The 20,269-nt window shown below is 40.1% G+C and overlaps 1 protein-coding gene across 1 annotated transcript in view; it reads left to right on the plus strand.

Annotated features, from left to right (window-relative positions):
* COL5A2 (collagen type V alpha 2 chain) overlaps positions 1-20,269 on the plus strand; it is a 114,389-nt gene that overhangs the window by 39,374 nt on the left and 54,746 nt on the right. Inside the window, exon 2 of the mRNA XM_080622052.1 lies at positions 19,987-20,211. Coding sequence (XP_080478178.1) covers positions 19,987-20,211 — 225 coding nt within the window. The remainder of the gene's footprint in view (positions 1-19,986; positions 20,212-20,269) is intronic.

The following is a 20,269-nucleotide window of genomic DNA, read 5'->3' on the forward strand; positions in this document are numbered from 1 at the left end:
AGGCATGAACATGCAAGTCTCACACAAGAGATCTATCTCCCGTGATCTTCCACTGCTCCTGCCTTCTGTCATTTTTGTAACTTGTTTCTTCAAGTTCTAATTGCATGGAAGATAACTTCCAGTGGGGCAAACACGTCTTCAGGCAAGATTTGTAGAAGAGCTTTGTATCTCAAGTGAATGACATTAAATTGTAGATGTGAGACATAAAAGTACTTAAGTTTAATAAACAAAACAACTAAGAAATTATAGAGAATTGAAATTATTTTTGAGGCAAATAATTCACTATGTTCGGAATCTAATCAGTGTGCTTAGTTTTAATTACAGATTTAATATTATTTCTTTAAAAACTGAGCAGTGCATGGCCCACAAACATAATAGCTAGGAAAAGATTAGGCTAACACCATTCACTGAGATATTGTTTGAATCAGATCTTGAAATGTAATTACTAAATGCTGAGTAGTCATAGTCGTTATGGAGAACATGATTTCTATGGATATTTCTAATGGTGTGCAGAGCTGATATATACCAAACCAAAGCTTTTAATCCATGTGGCAGGTTGTAGAGTAGAATCAGTGAATGCCAGCATCAAAGAATGGTTTTAACAGTGATATAATTTCAGTTTGATCTTTAGCAACCATGAACTAATTTATTATTATTATTTTTTTTTTTTTTTAAATATTCAGAGATAGTGTATTTTCCTGGTGAACAAACAGAAACTAATGTAGAGGTATTTTGGGAGTTTTTATTTGAAATTGAAGAATATTAAGATTTTTAACTAATTTCAATGGCCAGATACTCAGCAGGTTGGCAAAATAATTTCTCAGAATTGACTTATTTGTCATTACTCCTTTATTAATGCCGTAACTGCATCTCACTTGACAGTCATGTTTCTGACTTATTGGAAAGATTCTATAAAGCGTACAACAAGCAATCTCTGAACTATGTGCTTTTTAAGTTGTTCTATTTGAATTATAACCTGCATTGTGTGTAACTATGTTGCCCTGCTTAATATCAAAAGCGTAAGGAGCTCTGAAACAACAAGGCTGTTTATATCTAAGGGATGCTTCAAAGTGAGGTTTGCTTCTGAACACTATTTATAACTGTTTGTTGAAATGGTGTAGTCAAACACATGGAACTGTGCTATGTGAATCAGCCTTGAAACCATGTAACTTACATTGTTCTTCTAATATGTTGAAAAGATATTTTGCATCTCCAAACCTTGTTGATACAGATCTATCGAATAACTTATGATGTATGACTAAATATTTATTTTTTTTTAAAAAAAGGTAGTTGTAGTGCCCAAGGATTAGTCTCTATTTTGGCATAATGTGTTTTTAGCACTAAGTCAGACTTACTCATGATGTTGAAGAAAGACACATTTTCACCTCATGTATTTGCCCCTGGCAGAAGAAATTTAAATGAGAAAACCTGCAAAACATACTCCATAGTAGTTTCAAATTACTGGATATCTAAATTGATGAGTGTTGTATTAAAATCAAATAAGCATGTTTTTTAATGTAATTTAGCAGTTTATCAGCTGTGCTCAGTGGGGTGCGTCAGATCTTGGGCATAAACTTCTCCACCTTTGTCCTGCAGTGAGTCAACAGGGAAGAGTCACCCTGTGCCCCAAAGTGAGCACAAATTTATATCAATTTATATAAATTTATTGTGTTCATACTTACAGAACTCTACAGAATGCCAAGCCTGTGCCAAAATGCTATAGAGCTCAATGCTCAGTTTGAATACTCATTCACTCAAAACCAAAGCAACAGTCTTTTTAGGGGATTTCCAATCACCTAATTGATATGGGTTTTCTATGATTATATATATGTGTGTGTATATCTATATAATTTACATCTTATCTAATTAAATATTTTTATATTCATGTTTTTATAGGTATAAAATTGCTATTACCAAGCTTTAGGTCAGTGTAACCTTTGTTGCACTTTGTTTTATATATGAGTAACTACAGTAGCTCACAGCATCTGATACAAATTTAATCTGTCACATTGACAGTGTTTAATTCATTTTCAGTGCCTTCCACAACAGTAAAAAACTCCAAACACCCTATCAACCAAAAATAAATCCTGTCAGAAAATCCCCTGTCAAACAGCGAGCAAATTCCTTGTGAAGAAAGGATTTGTGGTCCATATATAGGAAGAAATTCAAATACCCCAAAGTTTCTAGCACAAGAACAGAGTAATAGTCAATGTAAAGTGAATTGTGTAAGTGTACAAAGGAGAACCTGACCCAAATTTAATGAAGTTAAAAAAATGTTTGTGTGATTGTTAGATTGGCGGAGTCTAAACTATAGTGTTAAATTCTGTGTTGGATCCAGAACTGAGTAGCAAGAGAAGCATTATTACATTTACTTTTTACGTAGGTCTTAAAAAAAAAAAATCATTCATTTTCAATAGATACAGTTAGCATACATGCGCTACATTATCCTAGATAATCATCAGTTCTAGATCAAAGCAGTTATATGCCTTAGGAAGGACAAAGCTGAACTAATGTTTTCTGAAATGTATCTGAATGTTGGTTTTTAATTTGGGGTTTGTTTCAGCAGTAATGAAATCTGTGTCAGATCATCCAATAGACAAAGATTCTAAAATCTATAGGACATAACCTTTTCCATCTGTCACAGATAGCTATTTTGTCTGCGTTATTTTCAGTTTCTAACAGATGTTATCCTTGGTTTACAGCTATTCATAAAATACATGTATTATATATGCCTATTTGTACATGTATTATAGAGATGATGTGTGTTATGATTCTGCGTCAGTGAAATCACTGCAGTTGTGCCATGAACATCCACAGAAGCAGCCTAAGATATGGCCTTGCATAGTGACTGCTTTCTGACAGGAATCGGTGAACTGCTGTGATACTGTCACTTTTGCTGTCAGTCTGCCCCCACAAACACGTCCCTACTCACTTTTCCAGTGCTGGCTCAAGAATGACTTTTTCTCCAGTTTTTCAGGTTATTCCTGGGATTGTATTTTGTTAGTTGAAGTAGAAATGGTGCCTGCCAGTTTGAAAACTGCTATAAACAAGGAGGCCTTTTATGGAAATGCTGATGCAACTTTATCTATAGCATAGCAGTGTAAACCATCTGTTTCCAGTAAAGTGGGTTTTATCTTTGCTTGTCAAACTTATCACTACAAAAATAGTCTTCTCTCTTCAATGCCTGTAACATACAACACTGCAGTTATGGGCATGGTAAGAATGGCTTATGTAGCATAGTTTTCCCTTCAATACCACGCCATTAATACATCAATTCATGCTTATCTTGTTGCCAGAGGCAAAAAGCTGTATTCCTTTTTATATTCCTCCTGGTTCATCAATTTTGGTAGTTCCGCAGGGTTACAACACAGAGGATCACAGTCAGACATGCATCATTCTGCAGCTCTTGTTTAAAAAATGGTGCTGCAGATGACTGTGCTGAAGAGTGATTATAAACAGTGGGAGTCTGTCAGTGGCGATATTGATCTGTTAGATTAAGTGCAACAGTACCTGTTCACACAAAGTTTGAACAAACAAGGTGAGTTTCTGTGTGTTTAATCTGTGAAAATCTCTCTGCTTTCCTCTTTCGCTCATTTAATGCAGTTGTCTGTTGTCTTTGCCACGTATAATAGTCAGATTCATGACAACAGGTAGGTCTTAGGAGACCGTAAGCCTTGAAGGATTTTGCTTTAAACTCTGAATAAGGCCCTGGTGAATAAAAGTAGAGAAGAATTCATTCACATGCTGTTGCCAATTCAGGGATAAAGGCCTGCTGCAGGTATGCAAAAAGTCTAGTGGGTGGTCTAGGAGTAGAAAATATTCTTCTTATTATTATTACATGCATCTAGTATATGTTGCACCATTAAAAAGTCTGAACTCTCACATGAAGTTTTGAAAAGAGCTAGGCAGCAAAGCACTCTACCAAGGAGATATGCATTGGTGTGTTAGCAGTTCATGTTATGCTTGAAGACGGTTAGGAAGCTGCTTTTGAGTACTAGTTATTCACTAAGTGTTGGAAGGCCTGGGCACAGCACACATGCATGACAATCCTGCCTGGCATGACATAAAGAGCTCGGTCTTGCTGCATATATGATACAGCCTTGCTTGTTCATATCTTGCCCCTTTGTATATGCAGATCAGTCGTGTGTCCCATACTTTGTACACCCAATGTTGGACACTCAACCCTGAGGATGCCCTGTCAGTCTTAAATAACCATTGGTGTGCATCTTTAATGACTGAAATAGTCCCTCCTCATTTCTTGTAGTGCATTTTGTTTTAGAAAATATATTTAACAACTTTTTAATGAATTTGATTAATGATTTGACATATTTGGCCTTATTTGCACAAAAGGTTGTTGGGAGTAGCTGCAGGAGGCTACATTATCACAGGCCATTGGTGGAGAAGGAGTTAGTGAGAAAGGACACAGGCAATATTACGTTTCTTCACTAGCATGAATAAAATAGGACACTGCTCTGGAAATTATCACAGACCTCTAGAGCACTTTGTGGATAGATGACAGCTATTTCTAATCCTCTGGGAACTTTCTTGGAACAGAGTGATAGATTCTTATATAAAAAAAACCCAGTTGCTAATTGATGGATTGAAAGTCAAAATCTTTAGCTGATGCAAAGTGGAGAAGATCCAGTTGACTGATGGTTACTGATTTTTCAAAGCTGTGGCTCTCTGAATCAGCTGAGGATGCAACACCATATTTTCATCCTTTTTCTTCAAGTGTAAGAAATGTGAGTACCTTTGTCAGTGCTACTGGAGATTATAATATTCTTATATTTATACTTACAAAATTTTATTGAGCAGTTCTTGAATAGAAAATTGTAATGTTAAGGTATCTTCTTGACGTGACACTGAAAGATACGTAAGGCAGTGAAGTAAAGTTAAAAGTATGGTTTGTTCTCTTAGGGAAAGAAACAGAGGGGGCTTTTGGGGGTTGGAGGAAGAACACAAAGTAGAAGGGTATTGAGGTTCAGAAAATGCAATTAGGAACATAAAAATATAGGAAATTAAGGTGCTCTTTGAGGAAAAAATAGTAAGACCTTGAAAGGCTCAGGTGAGCTTGTGGTAAGTTGGATTTTATCTGAAGCAAGCAAAACGTTATCTGAGCTTCTCCAGGGAGTCACTTAAAGAATATCAGAGAGCTCTGCTGAATGGACTTGTGTCATATTTATATGTCAAGCTTCTTCAATCACAGAATATTGTTTAAATGCAAACCCTGTAATAATTCTCTACCCACAGGGCCCTGAAGAGGATCTTTAGGTCCTTTAGGAAAGTCCTAAACTGTAAGGTTGAATGAAGTAATTTGACTGTTCTTATTTGTTGCTTGCATTGCACTCTAAAATACTGTGTGAAAGATGTGATTGGTGATAGATTTCCTGTACCACAGATAGTCACGTAATACTGATCTACTGCATTAGAGAGAAAAAAGCTACACTGAAAGGTGTTTATAAGGAGCTGAAGTGATGCTATGCATCATGAAATTTCAGTGCCTCCAAATGTAACACAGTAATGCTTTGCATGAGATTAAAGCCCATTGACATTAGTGGGTGTCTTTTGATTGATTGATGACTGTCCCCAAAAGCTTATCATTTAATAGCACAGAAGACTAAGTATTGTAAAAAAAAAGGGCAGTCCTTTTTTTGCTTTGTTTTCAGCTGGATATGTACTACTATAATGTAATTTTGGAGATAAGTAGACTAAGATATATTTTCATTGTTAAACTGAGTTGAAGATGATGTCCAGGATTCCAGCTTCCAGCTGATAACTTCTACTTCAAAGACCAAATGGAGTTTGGTCACATATAAGCCCAGTTGTAAGTCAGGATTCTCTGTGTTTTTTACAGAGATTTCTGAGTGCAATGAAAAGACTGTTTATACTAGCAATGTTGTATAGTCACATACTAGAGTGCCCACATACTCTGAGTTGTTCCTGAAAAGTTATCTAGAATCTAATATCTACGCTGCATCCCTTAAACATGGATGCTTCTCTCAACCCCTCACAGACTTTCATTCTTTTACAAAAGGGAAAATAAACAGCCAAAATAAAAAATGTATTTTATGCATTTATGTGCATCTCATTGGAGCTCCTAACTCTGCTGTGAGAGTGAACTGGTGCAAAAAGAGGTCAATATTTGTAGAACTTTGCTTTGGAACATCCAAGTTCTTGTAACTTGGATGCTGCCTTCTTGAGCTTTTAAAGGCTCATCAAAGAAACAATAGTAGGATAAAATTAAAAAGATCTGGAAAATGATAAAGTAGTTTTGAAAGGAGGAACTAAGGGAAATAAAAAGTTCAAAGCAAGCAGTAGCTGCAGGTGATGACAGCTGGATTGTTTTAAACTATGCATCCCTACTTGAATTTTAATTCATTCAAAAACTTTTCAGTACGGTCTATTTGCCTGACAGAAGTTCATAATGCTTTATCCCTGAAGTCTGGAATGATAACCAATGAATAAGAGCAAGAGAACCTGCAGGAAAGCCTTTAATTTCCTCTATCCCAGAAACCATAATCCTGCAGGAGAACAAAGTAATGGCTGGTATGTATCTTTTTAAAAAACCTCTATCAACATTACTCATCTAAATGACAGGGTGGGTAGGATTTTTCCTTTGCTGACCTTTCTGGGTTTTTTTTAACATTCAGTATGAGGGATTTTTATGCTGATTTTTCATATATATGGACCAAGAATTGGGACAGTACCAAAGCACAGTTAAAAATTAAATTGAAATAGAAATATGTAACTGTATTCAAATGCATAATGGAGTAACAGAGAGTCTCCCTATAGGCAAAGATGCCTCTAATTCTTCTTTCACACTGTTTTTTTCTTATGATGCCTTACTAACATTAACAAGGTGTCCTGGTTTAGCAGTAGCAGTCATTTTTTTTTTCTGCTGGTGCAGTGCTGTGGTTTTGACTTTTGGCCTGGGAAAAATACTGATAAAGCCGATGTTCTCAGTTGCTGGTCAGAATGTTTACCCTGACCAAGGACTTTGTGAGTCTCGTGCTCTGCCAGGGAGGAGGAGGAAGCCGGGAGGAAGCAGGGACAGGACACCTGACCCAAACTAGCCAAAGAGGTATTCCATACCACAGCACGTCATGCCCAGGATGTAGAACGGAGAGTCCCCGGAAGGGCTGGATCATGGCAGGGTGGGGGTGAGGTACCGGTTGGTGAGCGGTTGTATTCTCTTCCTTGTTATTTCCTTTATCATTATTACTATTAGTGGTAGCAGTAGTGATTTGTGTTATACCTTAGTTATTAAACTGTTCTTATCTCAACCAGTGGGAGCTGCATTCTTTCGATTCTCCTCCCCGTCCCTCCAGAAGCAGAGGGAAGAAAGGTGGGGGGGGAAGTGGACTGCATGGTTCTGATTTACGGCCTGGGCTTAAACCACGACAGTTCTTTTTGGCGCCCAACGTGGGGCAGGAAGGGTTGAGATAACAACAGATCTGACCAAGGCACAATGCTGATTTACGGGCTCTCAAAGTTGTTCTTTTTGATACCACTGTTTCTGTATGTTGTAGCTTGCTTGGAGCCAGTATTTGCTGTGTTAGTGTTTATCAAGTGTGGGCCTTGGGCTAAGGTTCTTGTTTCATTGTACTTTATGGTAATGGCTTGCGATAGGGGGGGGCTCCGGCAGCAGGGCGGGATGGACGTGGCCGTGGACTTGTACCTGGCCGTCCCGCTGCTCTTCACTGTCCTGGCCCTCGTCCTCGCCTCCGTCTTTGTGAGGCTGCGGGGAGCCGAGGGGGAGCGGCCCCGGGAGCCGGTGGCAGCCGAAGCGGCCCGGGAGAGCGTCCCCGGGGACCAAGCGGCGGCGGGAGCGGGGCCGGAGGCCGGGGAGGAGGCGGCTGCCGAGGAAGGGAAGGAGGCAGCTGCCGAGCAGCGGGAGGAGGCGGCGGAGGAGCCGAGCCCCACAGCCGAGCCCAGCCCCGCGGCGGCCGAGAGCATCCCCCAGCAGCCGCCCGCCGAGCCCTGCGAGCCCGAGCCCCAGGAGGATGCAGGAGACCTCGCAGCATTTCCCAGCAAGGCAGAGGAGGAAGATCGGGACTCAGAAGAAGAGAAGCTGGTGGTGAGAAAGCCTTCAAGCACAGGAGCTACAGCCCCAGTGACAAGCACAGCAGCACCATTTGAGAGTTCTGAAGGTTTTGAATGGCCTTTGGGTACCCTTGGGACCTGCCTGCTGATTGTGATGGGGATCACCATGTTGGCACACACACAGAGTGTGTTCTACCCACGACCATTTTGTCTGATCCCGAGAGTTAAGCAGAGTCAGGTTTGGGTCTTGTCTGGGTTTAGACAATACAGGGGGACAGAGAGGTTTTCCCCAGGGCTGGACAGTCATGAGTGTCACGGTGTGTGGGACAGTATGGGCGAGTATCTAATCCACTGGGCTCCTCCAGTGCTTTGGAAGCGTCGGAGATGGAAGGCAGCTGTGTGGAGTCCCCAATGACAAGTTGCAGAGACTGCTGCAGGGGAGGGTGAATTATTTTGAGCCTGATGGGCCCATGACACTTCAGGCCATCAAGGCAGAGATGCAACATAGAGATGGACTCATGATCGAGGGGTGGACTTTGCAATGGGCCTCTCCTGCTCTGAAAGACTGTTACAAGAGATGGTATATTGAAAATGTGGGATCTGAGCATGACGTGAATGGTATGGAATAAGGGGTGGATACTGTCCTGGTTTAGCAGTAGCAGTCATTTTTTTTTTCTGCTGGTGCAGTGCTGTGGTTTTGACTTTTGGCCTGGGAAAAATACTGATAAAGCCGATGTTCTCAGTTGCTGGTCAGAATGTTTACCCTGACCAAGGACTTTGTGAGTCTCGTGCTCTGCCAGGGAGGAGGAGGAAGCCGGGAGGAAGCAGGGACAGGACACCTGACCCAAACTAGCCAAAGAGGTATTCCATACCACAGCACGTCATGCCCAGGATGTAGAACGGAGAGTCCCCGGAAGGGCTGGATCATGGCAGGGTGGGGGTGAGGTACCGGTTGGTGAGCGGTTGTATTCTCTTCCTTGTTATTTCCTTTATCATTATTACTATTAGTGGTAGCAGTAGTGATTTGTGTTATACCTTAGTTATTAAACTGTTCTTATCTCAACCAGTGGGAGCTGCATTCTTTCGATTCTCCTCCCCGTCCCTCCAGAAGCAGAGGGAAGAAAGGTGGGGGGGGAAGTGGACTGCATGGTTCTGATTTACGGCCTGGGCTTAAACCACGACACAAGGTTAATGCTACTATTTTCTACCATTGCATAAAGGCAAAACAAGTAAATGGGGTTTTGTTTAAACTTCCTTCTTAAATTTAATGAAGTTATGTAATACTCTCAAAATGGAGTAAGGATATTCTTCCTCTGCCCTAGCTCTATTCTTCTCCTAGTAGGCATTAAAGTACGTCAGCATGAAAATGTGAGTCTACTTTAAGACATGCAATATACAACCACCATCTTCTGGTAGGAGGGGGTGCTGCTTATAAATATCAGATGAATTGAGGCAACCTGGAAGATGTCTCATGACTCAGCAATGATGAAAAAGATAAAATCAGGTCAGGTCAATGAAAACATTTTTCCTCGGCTTGACTGGGATGTTTTTTACAAGGCTTTTTTTTTGGTATAAAGTTCTCTTTAACAAACCCTGATGTTTTCTTGACTGAAATAAGTCATTCCAAATTTCCTTAAAATGAAATGAAAGGTTTTCAAGTGGATGTATCTAATAAAGGTGCCTTCCTTGGTATTTCAGTAATTCAGTGCTTTCCAACAATATTAAAAAAAAAAAAAGTAGAAAAATTCCCAACCAGTGCCTTACTTTCATATTCAGCCTCAAAGATTTTCTTATCCCTAACCTGTTCATTTAAATGAACTGAGCTCAATTCAGTTATTTACTGACATTGTTACTTTTATGCACTGAAAGAAGGAAACTGCTCCTGTGTCTGTAAAAAATACATAATTTTAACTTGCGTAGAAGTTAAATTCTCTCTTGGGCATGAGACCCGTCTAAATCACTGTCTCTTCCTCATGCACATGTGTGTGATTGACTTTAGATTGCACTTAAAACTAGGCTGCTTATTTATAACCTTCATCCCTTCATGCTGTGTAGAATGCAGCCCTCAGGGCTGCCAAAGTTTGTTCCATGTCATCTTGAAACCAGAACTTGCTGACCAAGCTGTCTGAAGTGTGGTAAAGGTAATGGTAGCAGCAAAGAGAGGGTTTGTTCCTGAATTTTTGCAGACTTTCTTGCTTGCTATTCTTTGATTTCTCAGAAGCCCAGAGTTTCAGCAAATTAATAGCTTTGCTGTACAAAGAGCATATTATGAGTATAGCTTTCCAGCAATACCTTCCTACTCCACCCAAACATGGGGTAGTTTTCACTTCAGCTTGAAATGCTGAGCCTGTTGGAATGCAAGGATTTTTAATTCTGGAACTGAATTTTCTTACTAATTACAAATCTTTATTTTTAGGTGAAAAAGAGGGTGATATTAGCAGCAAGGATTCATTTAGGGGATTACGAGTCCACTTGACAAATCACAATGTAGAAAAGCTTTGTGGAAAAGGCAATGTGTAATGATATGTTTCTATTGAACTTTGATGTGTATACTTTCAAAGAATGAGGATGTTTGGGCAGCAGCAAGTGTGTTTCTTTTAGATGAAGTAAGGCAAGACATCCATATGCATTTGTGTAACTTCAAAGGTGCTAAATGCTACAAAACAAGGAAGGCAAACCAGTTCTTTTGCATGGTTATTTTGTCAGTTAGAGTATTACAGCATAGGTGAAACTGAAACAGTGGTACTTGTTACGAGTTTGTATAGATGGGTGCAGAGAAAATCAGACTGCAGTTAGGGCTGTCTATTTAATGGATTTTCCTCTTTGCCATTGAACTAGTTAAATCTGATTGCCTTCTACAATGAGGCAATTGGTTTGGTGCACAAAGAAAGAGCAGTGGTTACTGTTTAGTTTAGAAAGGCTTTTGATGCCGTCTCCTATAGCATCCATATGCAAATTGCGGAAGTATTCAGTCCAATATTCAGCATGGGACTGCTTGTACAGCATAGTGAATGAAAACCTGGTGGGGCTATTGAGTTCAAAGAGTAATCATTGGGAGTTCAAAGTCCAGCTGGGTTTAGATAATCATAGAATCATAGAATCATTTAGGTTGGACCAGACCTTTAAGATCAAGTCCAACTGTTAACATAGTACTGCAAAGTCCACCTCTAAACCACTCAAGGATCGGTTTTGGGACCATCAAGAAACGGTAATTTCAGAACCTAGCTGACATGTTGTAGTCTTACCCTGCATAGCTAGTTGCTTGGGCAGTAAGTTTCTGGCTGGACAGCCAAGATATCTTCTTGTGAATTGCTGATGGATTTACTACAGGAATCCAAACGTACTGTGAGTGGAAACCGTGTCTCGCTGATACTGGCACAGGAGGCAGCTGAAAGAATGTTCTTCACAGCCAAAATGCATTGTTTTTTACTGATGCACAGCAGTCCAAGGCTGGATTTTGAAAGACCAGAAGCCAAACATTCATAGATTCCAGAAGAGTGAGCCAAAGTAGGCAGTAGAAGAATACTACATTTTCAGTGTAATCTTGCTGGTTTAGACTTAGGTTTAAATACTCAGGCACAGTTCCTTGTGTCCTGATGAGATTTGCTTTAATTAGCAGTAGCATCAAGTTGGGCAGAATTCCCACCGCTGGGGCATGTTTGCTTCCAGAGTGAAGCCTGTTACATTTTAGGAAATGTGCTAATTGCAGTTTTAATTCTGTTTTAATTGTATAGACCGTGCCTGTGTTGCCAGACTTGTGAGCGTTCAGCAGTGCTGAGCCCTGGCCTTGTTCTGCCTCCACTGACAAAGTCTCTTGCTTCTTTTTGTAAGCTTCTCGCCAAAAGAACCTGCTGTTTCTGTGGGACCAGCCTTTCCTCATGCAAATGAAAGTGATTCAGCTTAAAAATGTCATCCCGAAGTCAAGAATGTGCTTCAACAGTTTGCTTAGAAAAACAAATGATCTCTGTTGCCTCAAGCCTCTTTTGAAATAATGAAATGTAATGATTGGCTATGATAAGCGCTCTTTTTAGGCTTTTTCTGCAGTCAGGATGAAGACTGTGGTAAAGGCAGCTGTAGCTGAACTGATTTCACTGTAACTCCCTTGTATGACAAAGTCCAAGCAGTGTGTCTGTGGCCATGTGGGCTCCAGCAGAGACCAGGCACCCCACTACTGCCTTCAGCTTTTGACTGATTTGCTCCAACTGCTGAGATTTGCAGCAGTGTTTTCTCAGGCATGCCCTGAATGCCTCACCATAACAATCTATGTGCAGCAGACATTTGGAAGTAATTCTGTTTCCTGCTGTATGCTTGAGATTTAATTGCTGTCATCTGAGAGCATTTATATAAGCACTGCTGGCAGATCAGGCTCTTAAAACTCCCTCCTTCACCCTATCCTCCTACAAGCACCGAGCGATGTGTCCTGCCATCCTACCTGTGAACCAGAGTGGAGAGAAAAACAAAGTCTACATGTCTACATCTAACCTTATTCGTGGGATAACTCTAGTGAGTTTGATTAACTGCTTTTGGAGTATTCAGATGTAAGACTGTGGAGTAACCAACAGAAAAGGACCTGCCTGACCCATCTCTCAGCAAACTGTTGCTGCTGCGTAGTTCCCTGTCCTGTCTGTAGCATAAAACAGGATGCTTAGAAGGGTTGAGTCTTGCTCAGTAGCTCAGGACCAGTGTGGTTCATATGCAGATGCAACATCATCAGATGCTTTTATGGAATTGAGTAGTACAGTGATAAATATTGGATAGCACTGTGGGACCAGCAAGAGAAATCCTTTTTACTGGAAGGGATCCCACAATATTCTGCCTTTGTGGCAATATCCAGCATGTGTCGAGTCTTGTAATAAAAGCATTGTTCTTGATTATTCTGTATTGGCAATTATCCCTAAAAAGGCAAGCAAAACTCCTGTTTGCGCTGATGGAAATATAAATACATGAACCTATGAGTTGGGAAAATACAGACTAGCAAACCAAATATAGGATAGTATTGTTTCCACCCGGTTAAGGAAATAGTGGAGCAGCAGTAGTAAACTGCTAATAAACTGTTAATTTAGAATTCACTCAGAGGTGTCTCGTGATGGTTTTTCCTTTTCAGTTTTCCCTGTCCAGCCAGATCTGGAGTCATAACGCTGAGTGGAAAACAGAATTACTTATTTTGACTCGATTTTCTGGAAGAGATAAAACCCAGTTGCCAGATCCCACTCAGAGCTCTTCACCTGGGAGATTACTTCTTCTGTGGAGTCAGAGTATATTGCTTTGCTCTTGCTTTCTGCCTCTGGACTGCTGTTTAGAGCTTGGGGGTTGCTTGATAAGTGTCAGAGGGTGATCTCCCTCCTTTTAGTGCCAGCTGCAAGTGACTTGCCAGCCACAAAGGGTGTGTCCTTTAGTAAGGCTTTGGTTAACTGCTATAGCAATTTTAACAATTCATTAAGTCTCTTCTTGGGAGCTGACTTGCATCTTGGTGCTTAGCAATATTTATTCATACTTAACTTAATTATTTGTGGACTCTGCAGGAAAAACAGTTGAATCTGTAACTTTCCAGTCCCAAAATACATGTTTCAAAATTACCTACATCATTTAGGAGAACACCCTGGGGCTGTCACGCTTCTAAAACAAGGCACAGAGGGTTGCAGCTCCTTGTCTAGAGGGGTGACCTCCTCAATCACATTGAAAACTCATTTGGAATTAAAACCATTCAGCAACTTTCAATATGTGGAATGCTTTTAAAAACATTTATTGCCAGCTTTGAAAATTATCCTCTAGGATTTCTTTTAAGAACTGAACAGAATGGATGAAAAAGCTCACCTCTTTTTCTAAGAGACAGTTCTGATGAAACTTGGTTTCCTACTCAGGGTTGGTTTTAAACTGTGTGCCTGTGCGCATGCATTCCCAAAAGTGTAATGAAAGGGATTTGTTAATATCCACTTGTTTTGCAAGGGAGCCTTCGTGGGACGCTAACTTGGAACTCCCTTTTCTTCCTAACTGCGTATGCTCACAAAATTTGCAGGAGCACAGTTGTCTTAGTGACCTGTTCTTTCACAAGGTCTCTGTCAATCTTCGCTGAAAGCCACTGGAATCAAATGGGCCTGGAGACACAGATGTCGCAGTACAGCCAGTAGGATCTCCCATAAGCCTAATTTCCTTAGGAAGCCACAGGAGAATTTCAAAATGAAACATTCAACCAGACCTTCAGCTGGCATAAACCAACACAGAGCCACAGACTTTGAGAAAGTCAGTTTTCAATGAACATCTGTGCTAGTTATTCTTTTAGACAGTCCTGTAATGAATAAACCCTCTGCATGATACTCTTGAATCTGTGTGTGTCATTCGTTGCTTATTCTCTTGGGTATGCAGGGAGACTTAAACTGAATTTGAAGCCACTGAGAGAATATACATCTTCTGTATCTCTTAGTACTAGCAATGTGCTACAGACTTTGTTAGTGGTCAGTGTTTCCAAGAGAATGCTGAGTTATTTAGATTTAAGTGCATTGCTGTACAGTAGCTGTTAAGCTTACTGAGATACACGCTGTATCCGGAATTTAAATGTCTGAATGCAAATTTGACTTCATCTTGAGAATTAAATATTTCATATTAAGTGAACTGTGGATTGGTTTAGCCTTTTATTAGTAAGGGATTCCAGGTCCATCCTTGTATATGTAACTATAAAATACATAGGTAAACCGTGTTGTAGTAATCATTATTAACCTAAATTATATCTGCACAGGAAATGCAAAATAGGTTTTGTATTTATCAGTGCTCTTGAAAAGTATCTGATTTTCAGAATAATTGGTGTTTACATTATAATTTGCATGGCATGGTAATTTGGATAATGCTTAATTTATTACTGCTCAAAAAAATGTTATCAAAAGATAAACAAAACCAGGCTGATTCTTACTGGAGTAAATGAGAGGTTTTTTCCCACTGATTTAATGAGAACTGGATCAAGGCCTACATTATTGTTGCAACAGGCTGACAGTCAAAAATTATTAACACCAAACTCCTCTTGTCCCTCTCTTGGCAGTCTGCACACACACACACAACAGTACATCTGCAAAATGGTTGTTAGCACGTATCATCTTTCACTTTGATTTACTTCTGCACCTCTGCTTTGTGAGTCAGCAGGATTAAGCTTCGTAATTCATAACTTGAATTCATAACTTGGCTTTTCATATTCTAAAAAATTTTTAAAACTTAAAAATTACCGTATCTATGTAATCTTTTATTTCCTTACACTTTTCACAAACTAGCATCAGGATGTCAAATAGAGGTTGAAAAGCTAAATGCACAAGCATTTTCATCGTCATAGTATTATCATAGAATGGTTTGGGTTGGAAAGGACCTTAAAGCTCATCCAGTTCCACCCCCTTTGCCACCTTCCACTAGAAGAGGTTACTCCAAGCCCCATCCAGCCTGGCCTTGAGCACTGCCAGGGATGAGGCAGCCACAGCTTCTCTGGGCAACATGTGCCAGTGCCTCACCGCATGCCTGGGGAAGAATTTCTTCCTTATGTCTAATCTAAATCTACCGGTTTTTAGCTTAAAGCCATTTTGTTTCTATCATTTTTTTCATTAAATAACCATAGCTCCTCTGTTCCAGTCTTTTTATGTTCAGAAGCATGAAAGCATTGAGGTTTGGTTACAGGATGTGTCAAGAAGTCCCTCTTGGCAAAAGCAAGCGTAAAACTGGCAGACTGTGTGTTCAATACCAATCATCATCTTTCCTGCCTTTGTCAAACTATGTTTTCTACTGTTGTAGGTCTATCAGCCCTTAGGCTTCTTTAGTTATTGCATTGGTAGGACTAGTAAAAATGCAATGTAATGGAGCTGTTTTCTCGTGAGATCCTTTTCTGTCCCTTACCATTTCATCTGTGAACCACGGTTGTTAATATCTGCAGAAAACCTATGTATCTGCAAGTTTTGCTTGGGCCATTCCCCCCCCCCCCCCCCCAAGTAGAGCATTGAGAGCTGTATTCCCTTCCATCATACACCTGCCATCTCCTCAGCTGAGGTCATGGCGGTTGAGTCCTCCTGCATTAGATTGTCTATAAGCAGAGATGGGTAACAGGACAGTATAGTTTGCAGCTTTGGGGATTTTTCTGCAAGAAAAAGTAAGACCTTAGAAGGACACCTTCTGCAAGGCTCCCTGTTTGTATGTGTGGAGTGGTCTTTCTTTTCTTCTTCTTAGCCTGTTCTCTTAAAGTGTTTTTGCTCAAGACACTGTGTCATGTTGTCATGCCATGTGTCCCCCTGTTAATTTTCTCTTTTTCTGGTGGTGTTTTCTGTCTTTTTTTTTTTTTTCTGTCTGGTTCCATGTCCAGACTTTACTTGTCTTTTGCACATTCCTGCTGTGAACCAGGTGGTAATGAAAACAATTAGGGTACAATAATGTGGGGTGACTTTCAACAGCAAACTGAGCAGCAGAGAATTTACAGGTGTTGCTTTGAAAATTATGTATATCTGGTGGTGTGAGATTGGAATTGTTTCCTACGCTGTCATTTAAAGCACTTGTCCTATTGTTGGCTTATTAAGCAGTGGAAATAACCTTGAGAGAAATCTACCTGAAAGAAAACCAAGCTCAGTATATAACTTGCCCAAGCAGGGTGTTCCTTGCATGCCTTGACTGTGGATAAACTTCTTTGATACTTGCTTGTGATGAGTGATGGGCTTTGACGGCCATCTAGTGGCTTGTACGGAGTTTCTCCCCCAGTAATTAGTACAAGTTCAGCGGTGTCACCAGGCTGGGCCTGGGTATGTCAGTGCATGATGTGATCTTTACTTTCAAACTGTTGATGTGCGTAGTCTCAAGTATGACGATTTAGTGTATTAGCTGTAACCGACTGTTTGTCTTCTGATCAAATACTTCTTTAACGCAAAACTGATACTCCAACAGATCAATATTTAGCAGAAAAATATTTGCATTATACTTACTATGCTTTTCATTGAAATCCTCTTTCACAAAGGTCTGAGCTCATGAGTGAATGAGTCCTGAAATATATCATAGCGTTTTTCTTCTACCTTGCCTTTTATATTTGCAGACTACTTTGAAACTTATTTTCACTGACTTCAATGGATTTGCAGCCCTGTAGATTGTCTAGTCAGGCCCAATACCAATTAGAGTTGTACTTTTTAATGGGTTAGCAGATCCTTTTGCCACATTAAGAATTTCCAAAGCTGTTTCTCAAGCCATTCAGTGCCTTGTGTCACAACTGCAGAAGCAGATAGAACATGTAACATAAAGAGTTTGTGAATTTGTCTCTCTAATAAAAAAAACAACCTCAGATTTCCGAACCAGGGTGGAAGTAGTAGAACAATTTGCTGCCTCTCCTGGCCTGGGTGTGATGGAGAACATGCCTGTAATTCAGGCCTGAGAGTAAAATATCAAACTGTGCTTGTGCGATGAGTTGGCTTTGAAATAGCTGCACTTTTCAGATTGCTCTCTATGTCATGCAGTTACAGCAGAAAGGAAAACTAAAAGCACCAACCATAATTAAAAGATATAAAAAACATGTTTTCTGGCAGTATTCTGGGGTTAGGGGTTTTTTTTGGTGGTTTTGCTTTTCGGGTTTTATTTGTTTTTTTTTTTTTGGTGGTGGTGGTGTTTTTATTTTCCCTTATTATCAACATCTCTGCAATCTGAGAGTAAAACAGACTTTTAGGGCACTTCCAGAAGTTGGTATGTGCTTTTTTCCTCCTGCCTTTGTCTGCCTCTTTCTCAGCTGCTGAGCGGGTGACCCAGGCAGAAGCTAGTCACCGTCTGGCTCAGCTCTGATTTGCCAAAGCAGTTGCTATGTGGTTTATTTGAAGTTATGACAGAACGCTGACTTTGGGCTCGGTAACTTAGAAATTTCATTTATGCAAACTGCTGCTCTTCTGAACAGCCCAACGAGTTCTGTGGATAATACATTAAGGAAGACATAGACCATATGCCAGACATCTGGGGGGAAAAGGCTAGATATGTCAGACAGTGTGTTATGTCATACACACAAGGGAGAGGCAAGAAGAGTGCTTTCCAAAATGCGATCTGCAGTTTGGAAAATGATTCTCACAGTGTCATAAATGGCCTGTAGAGCACACTTAGTTGATGTCTTTACTTCACACTGAAAACATTTCCTCCTGAGCTTCTGCAGCACCCTTTCGAGTCATTTTGTCAGTTGGTTGAACTAATTGAAGAGAGGAGCTGCCCTGGTATAAACTTAGATTTTGGTTCAGAAAGCTTCAGAAGTTATGGCAGGCAACAGTTAATGAGACATCTGCTCCATTTCTCCGAGCTCCGACATTGATGGAGTAACTAGACTTGAGTTGAGGGATGAAGCTGAAATTCCAAATCTGTTCGTATTTTTTACTTTGTGATTTTCTGATTACATCTGGTTTAAATTAGGACAGAAATGCATAGAACAGTGTAACTGTCTATGTACTTAGAGCTGTTAATTTTTACACTAATAACAAGTTTTCCTAGAAAATAATGGTTGTGATTTTTGACTAGCGGAATGTATCACATATGATAAATATAATTGTCTCTGTTCATATTCTTGTATCAGAAATTAGGGTTGTTTGGGAATGTTCAGATAATGTCTTTAACCGGATTGTCTGGTTTCAAAGACATTTCTGATAGGAATGTTTCTGTGGTCAGATGGAGCTCCCAGATGGGTAAGATTAATCTTCTCTGCAGCATCCCAGGGGACAGGAGAATAATTTTGGACAGTGCATAACAGGTTTGCTCTGTGTGACTTGTGTCTTGGCCCTGGGGTTCTTGGTTTGCAGGTGTGTGATTTGAGATGGATAGAACAGTACTGAAACAGATGCTTATGTCCCCTTAAATGCTGCTGTCAGTCAAATGGGGAAATTGTCAAGATTTCTAAGTTATTAATTCAATCCAGAGAAGTTGTTCTGCCTTGGTGACAGCAAATTGGTTGGAGAGGAGAGAGCAAAAGCTATGTTGAATGGATTTCTGAAAATTAGTAAGAAATTAATTCTTAATTGGAATTCAAAGAAAAGAAATAGTGTTAAGAAAGGAAATAATTTTTTTTAAATGAAGTGGATTAGGTTAAAAATGATATGTGCAAGGTCAGTAAAATAGAATGACCTTCATACAAATGTGTGGATATGTACATAGGACATATGCATGTAGTCAGTCAATGCAGTGGCCACACAGGATAGTCTTTCATGTATAATTAAAATATTTAAGTAGTATTTTGTATGTGATTCGTATATATTCATAGCAATAATTTATGTGTCTGCTGGAGTAATCATGTAGGACCATGCCCAACTGGATTATAAAAACCTAAACAAAATAAGTGATTTGAGCCTCTCTTCATTCAATTGGACATGCTGCTGCAAGTACCCTTGCAATGGAGACTGCTGTTGCCAATGGACAGTGACTGTCCTGTTTGATTCTCTGTGTTGGTATTACCTTACAGCAAGACCCTAATAAATGAGTTTTTTTCTCTTCAACAAACTCTGCCATGTCTGTTCAATGAGGTTGTAAATCTGGCGGTGTAAGCTGCATGCAGCAGGGAGCAGGTAGTGTATGCCGTACAAGTCTCCCCAGTCGGATGTCTCCAATGCCCTGTGCACAGCAGTTACAAAGAGCAGGAAAATGGCAGGAGTTCCTCAATGCAGAGTTAGTTCTAGAATGACATCCGTACCAGAATGACTTGTGAGGCAGTGTTCATCTGACACTGTGGTGGGTTTGTGCATTCCATGATGATGCTATTTTACTGCTTTCTGATCAAGAAATAAGGTGGTAAAATAAGAAAGGCATTTAAGATGACTGATACTTAAAATTTCTCAGTATCAACTTCATCCGTGCTGGTGGACGGTTTTGTTCATGTATGTGATGCTGCTTCTTATGTTCAGATGTGCTCTTTACTAGTCCAGAACTCCTTTGATTTCACATTTGGAAAATGTATTGTATATTCTCTCTCTCCTATCCCAGGAGAAGATGTTGAAGAAATAGCTTGCACTCAGAATGGCCAGATGTACCTGAACAGGGATATTTGGAAGCCCTCACCGTGCCAGATTTGCGTCTGTGACAACGGAGCTATTCTTTGCGATGAAATCCAGTGTCAAGATGTGCTGGAGTGTGAGAACCCGCAGGTGCCGCCAGGAGAGTGCTGTCCTGTGTGTCCCCATACAACACGTGATTTTGACACGACCATTGGTAAGTTTGTTTTCCAGTTTGCTTTTTTGAAAGGAGAGACAGTCCAAAGAAGTAGGAA

This window comes from Psittacula echo (genome assembly GCF_963264785.1).
Source record: "Psittacula echo genome assembly, chromosome: 6".
In the NCBI taxonomy this organism is placed as follows: Eukaryota; Metazoa; Chordata; class Aves; order Psittaciformes; family Psittacidae; genus Psittacula; species Psittacula echo.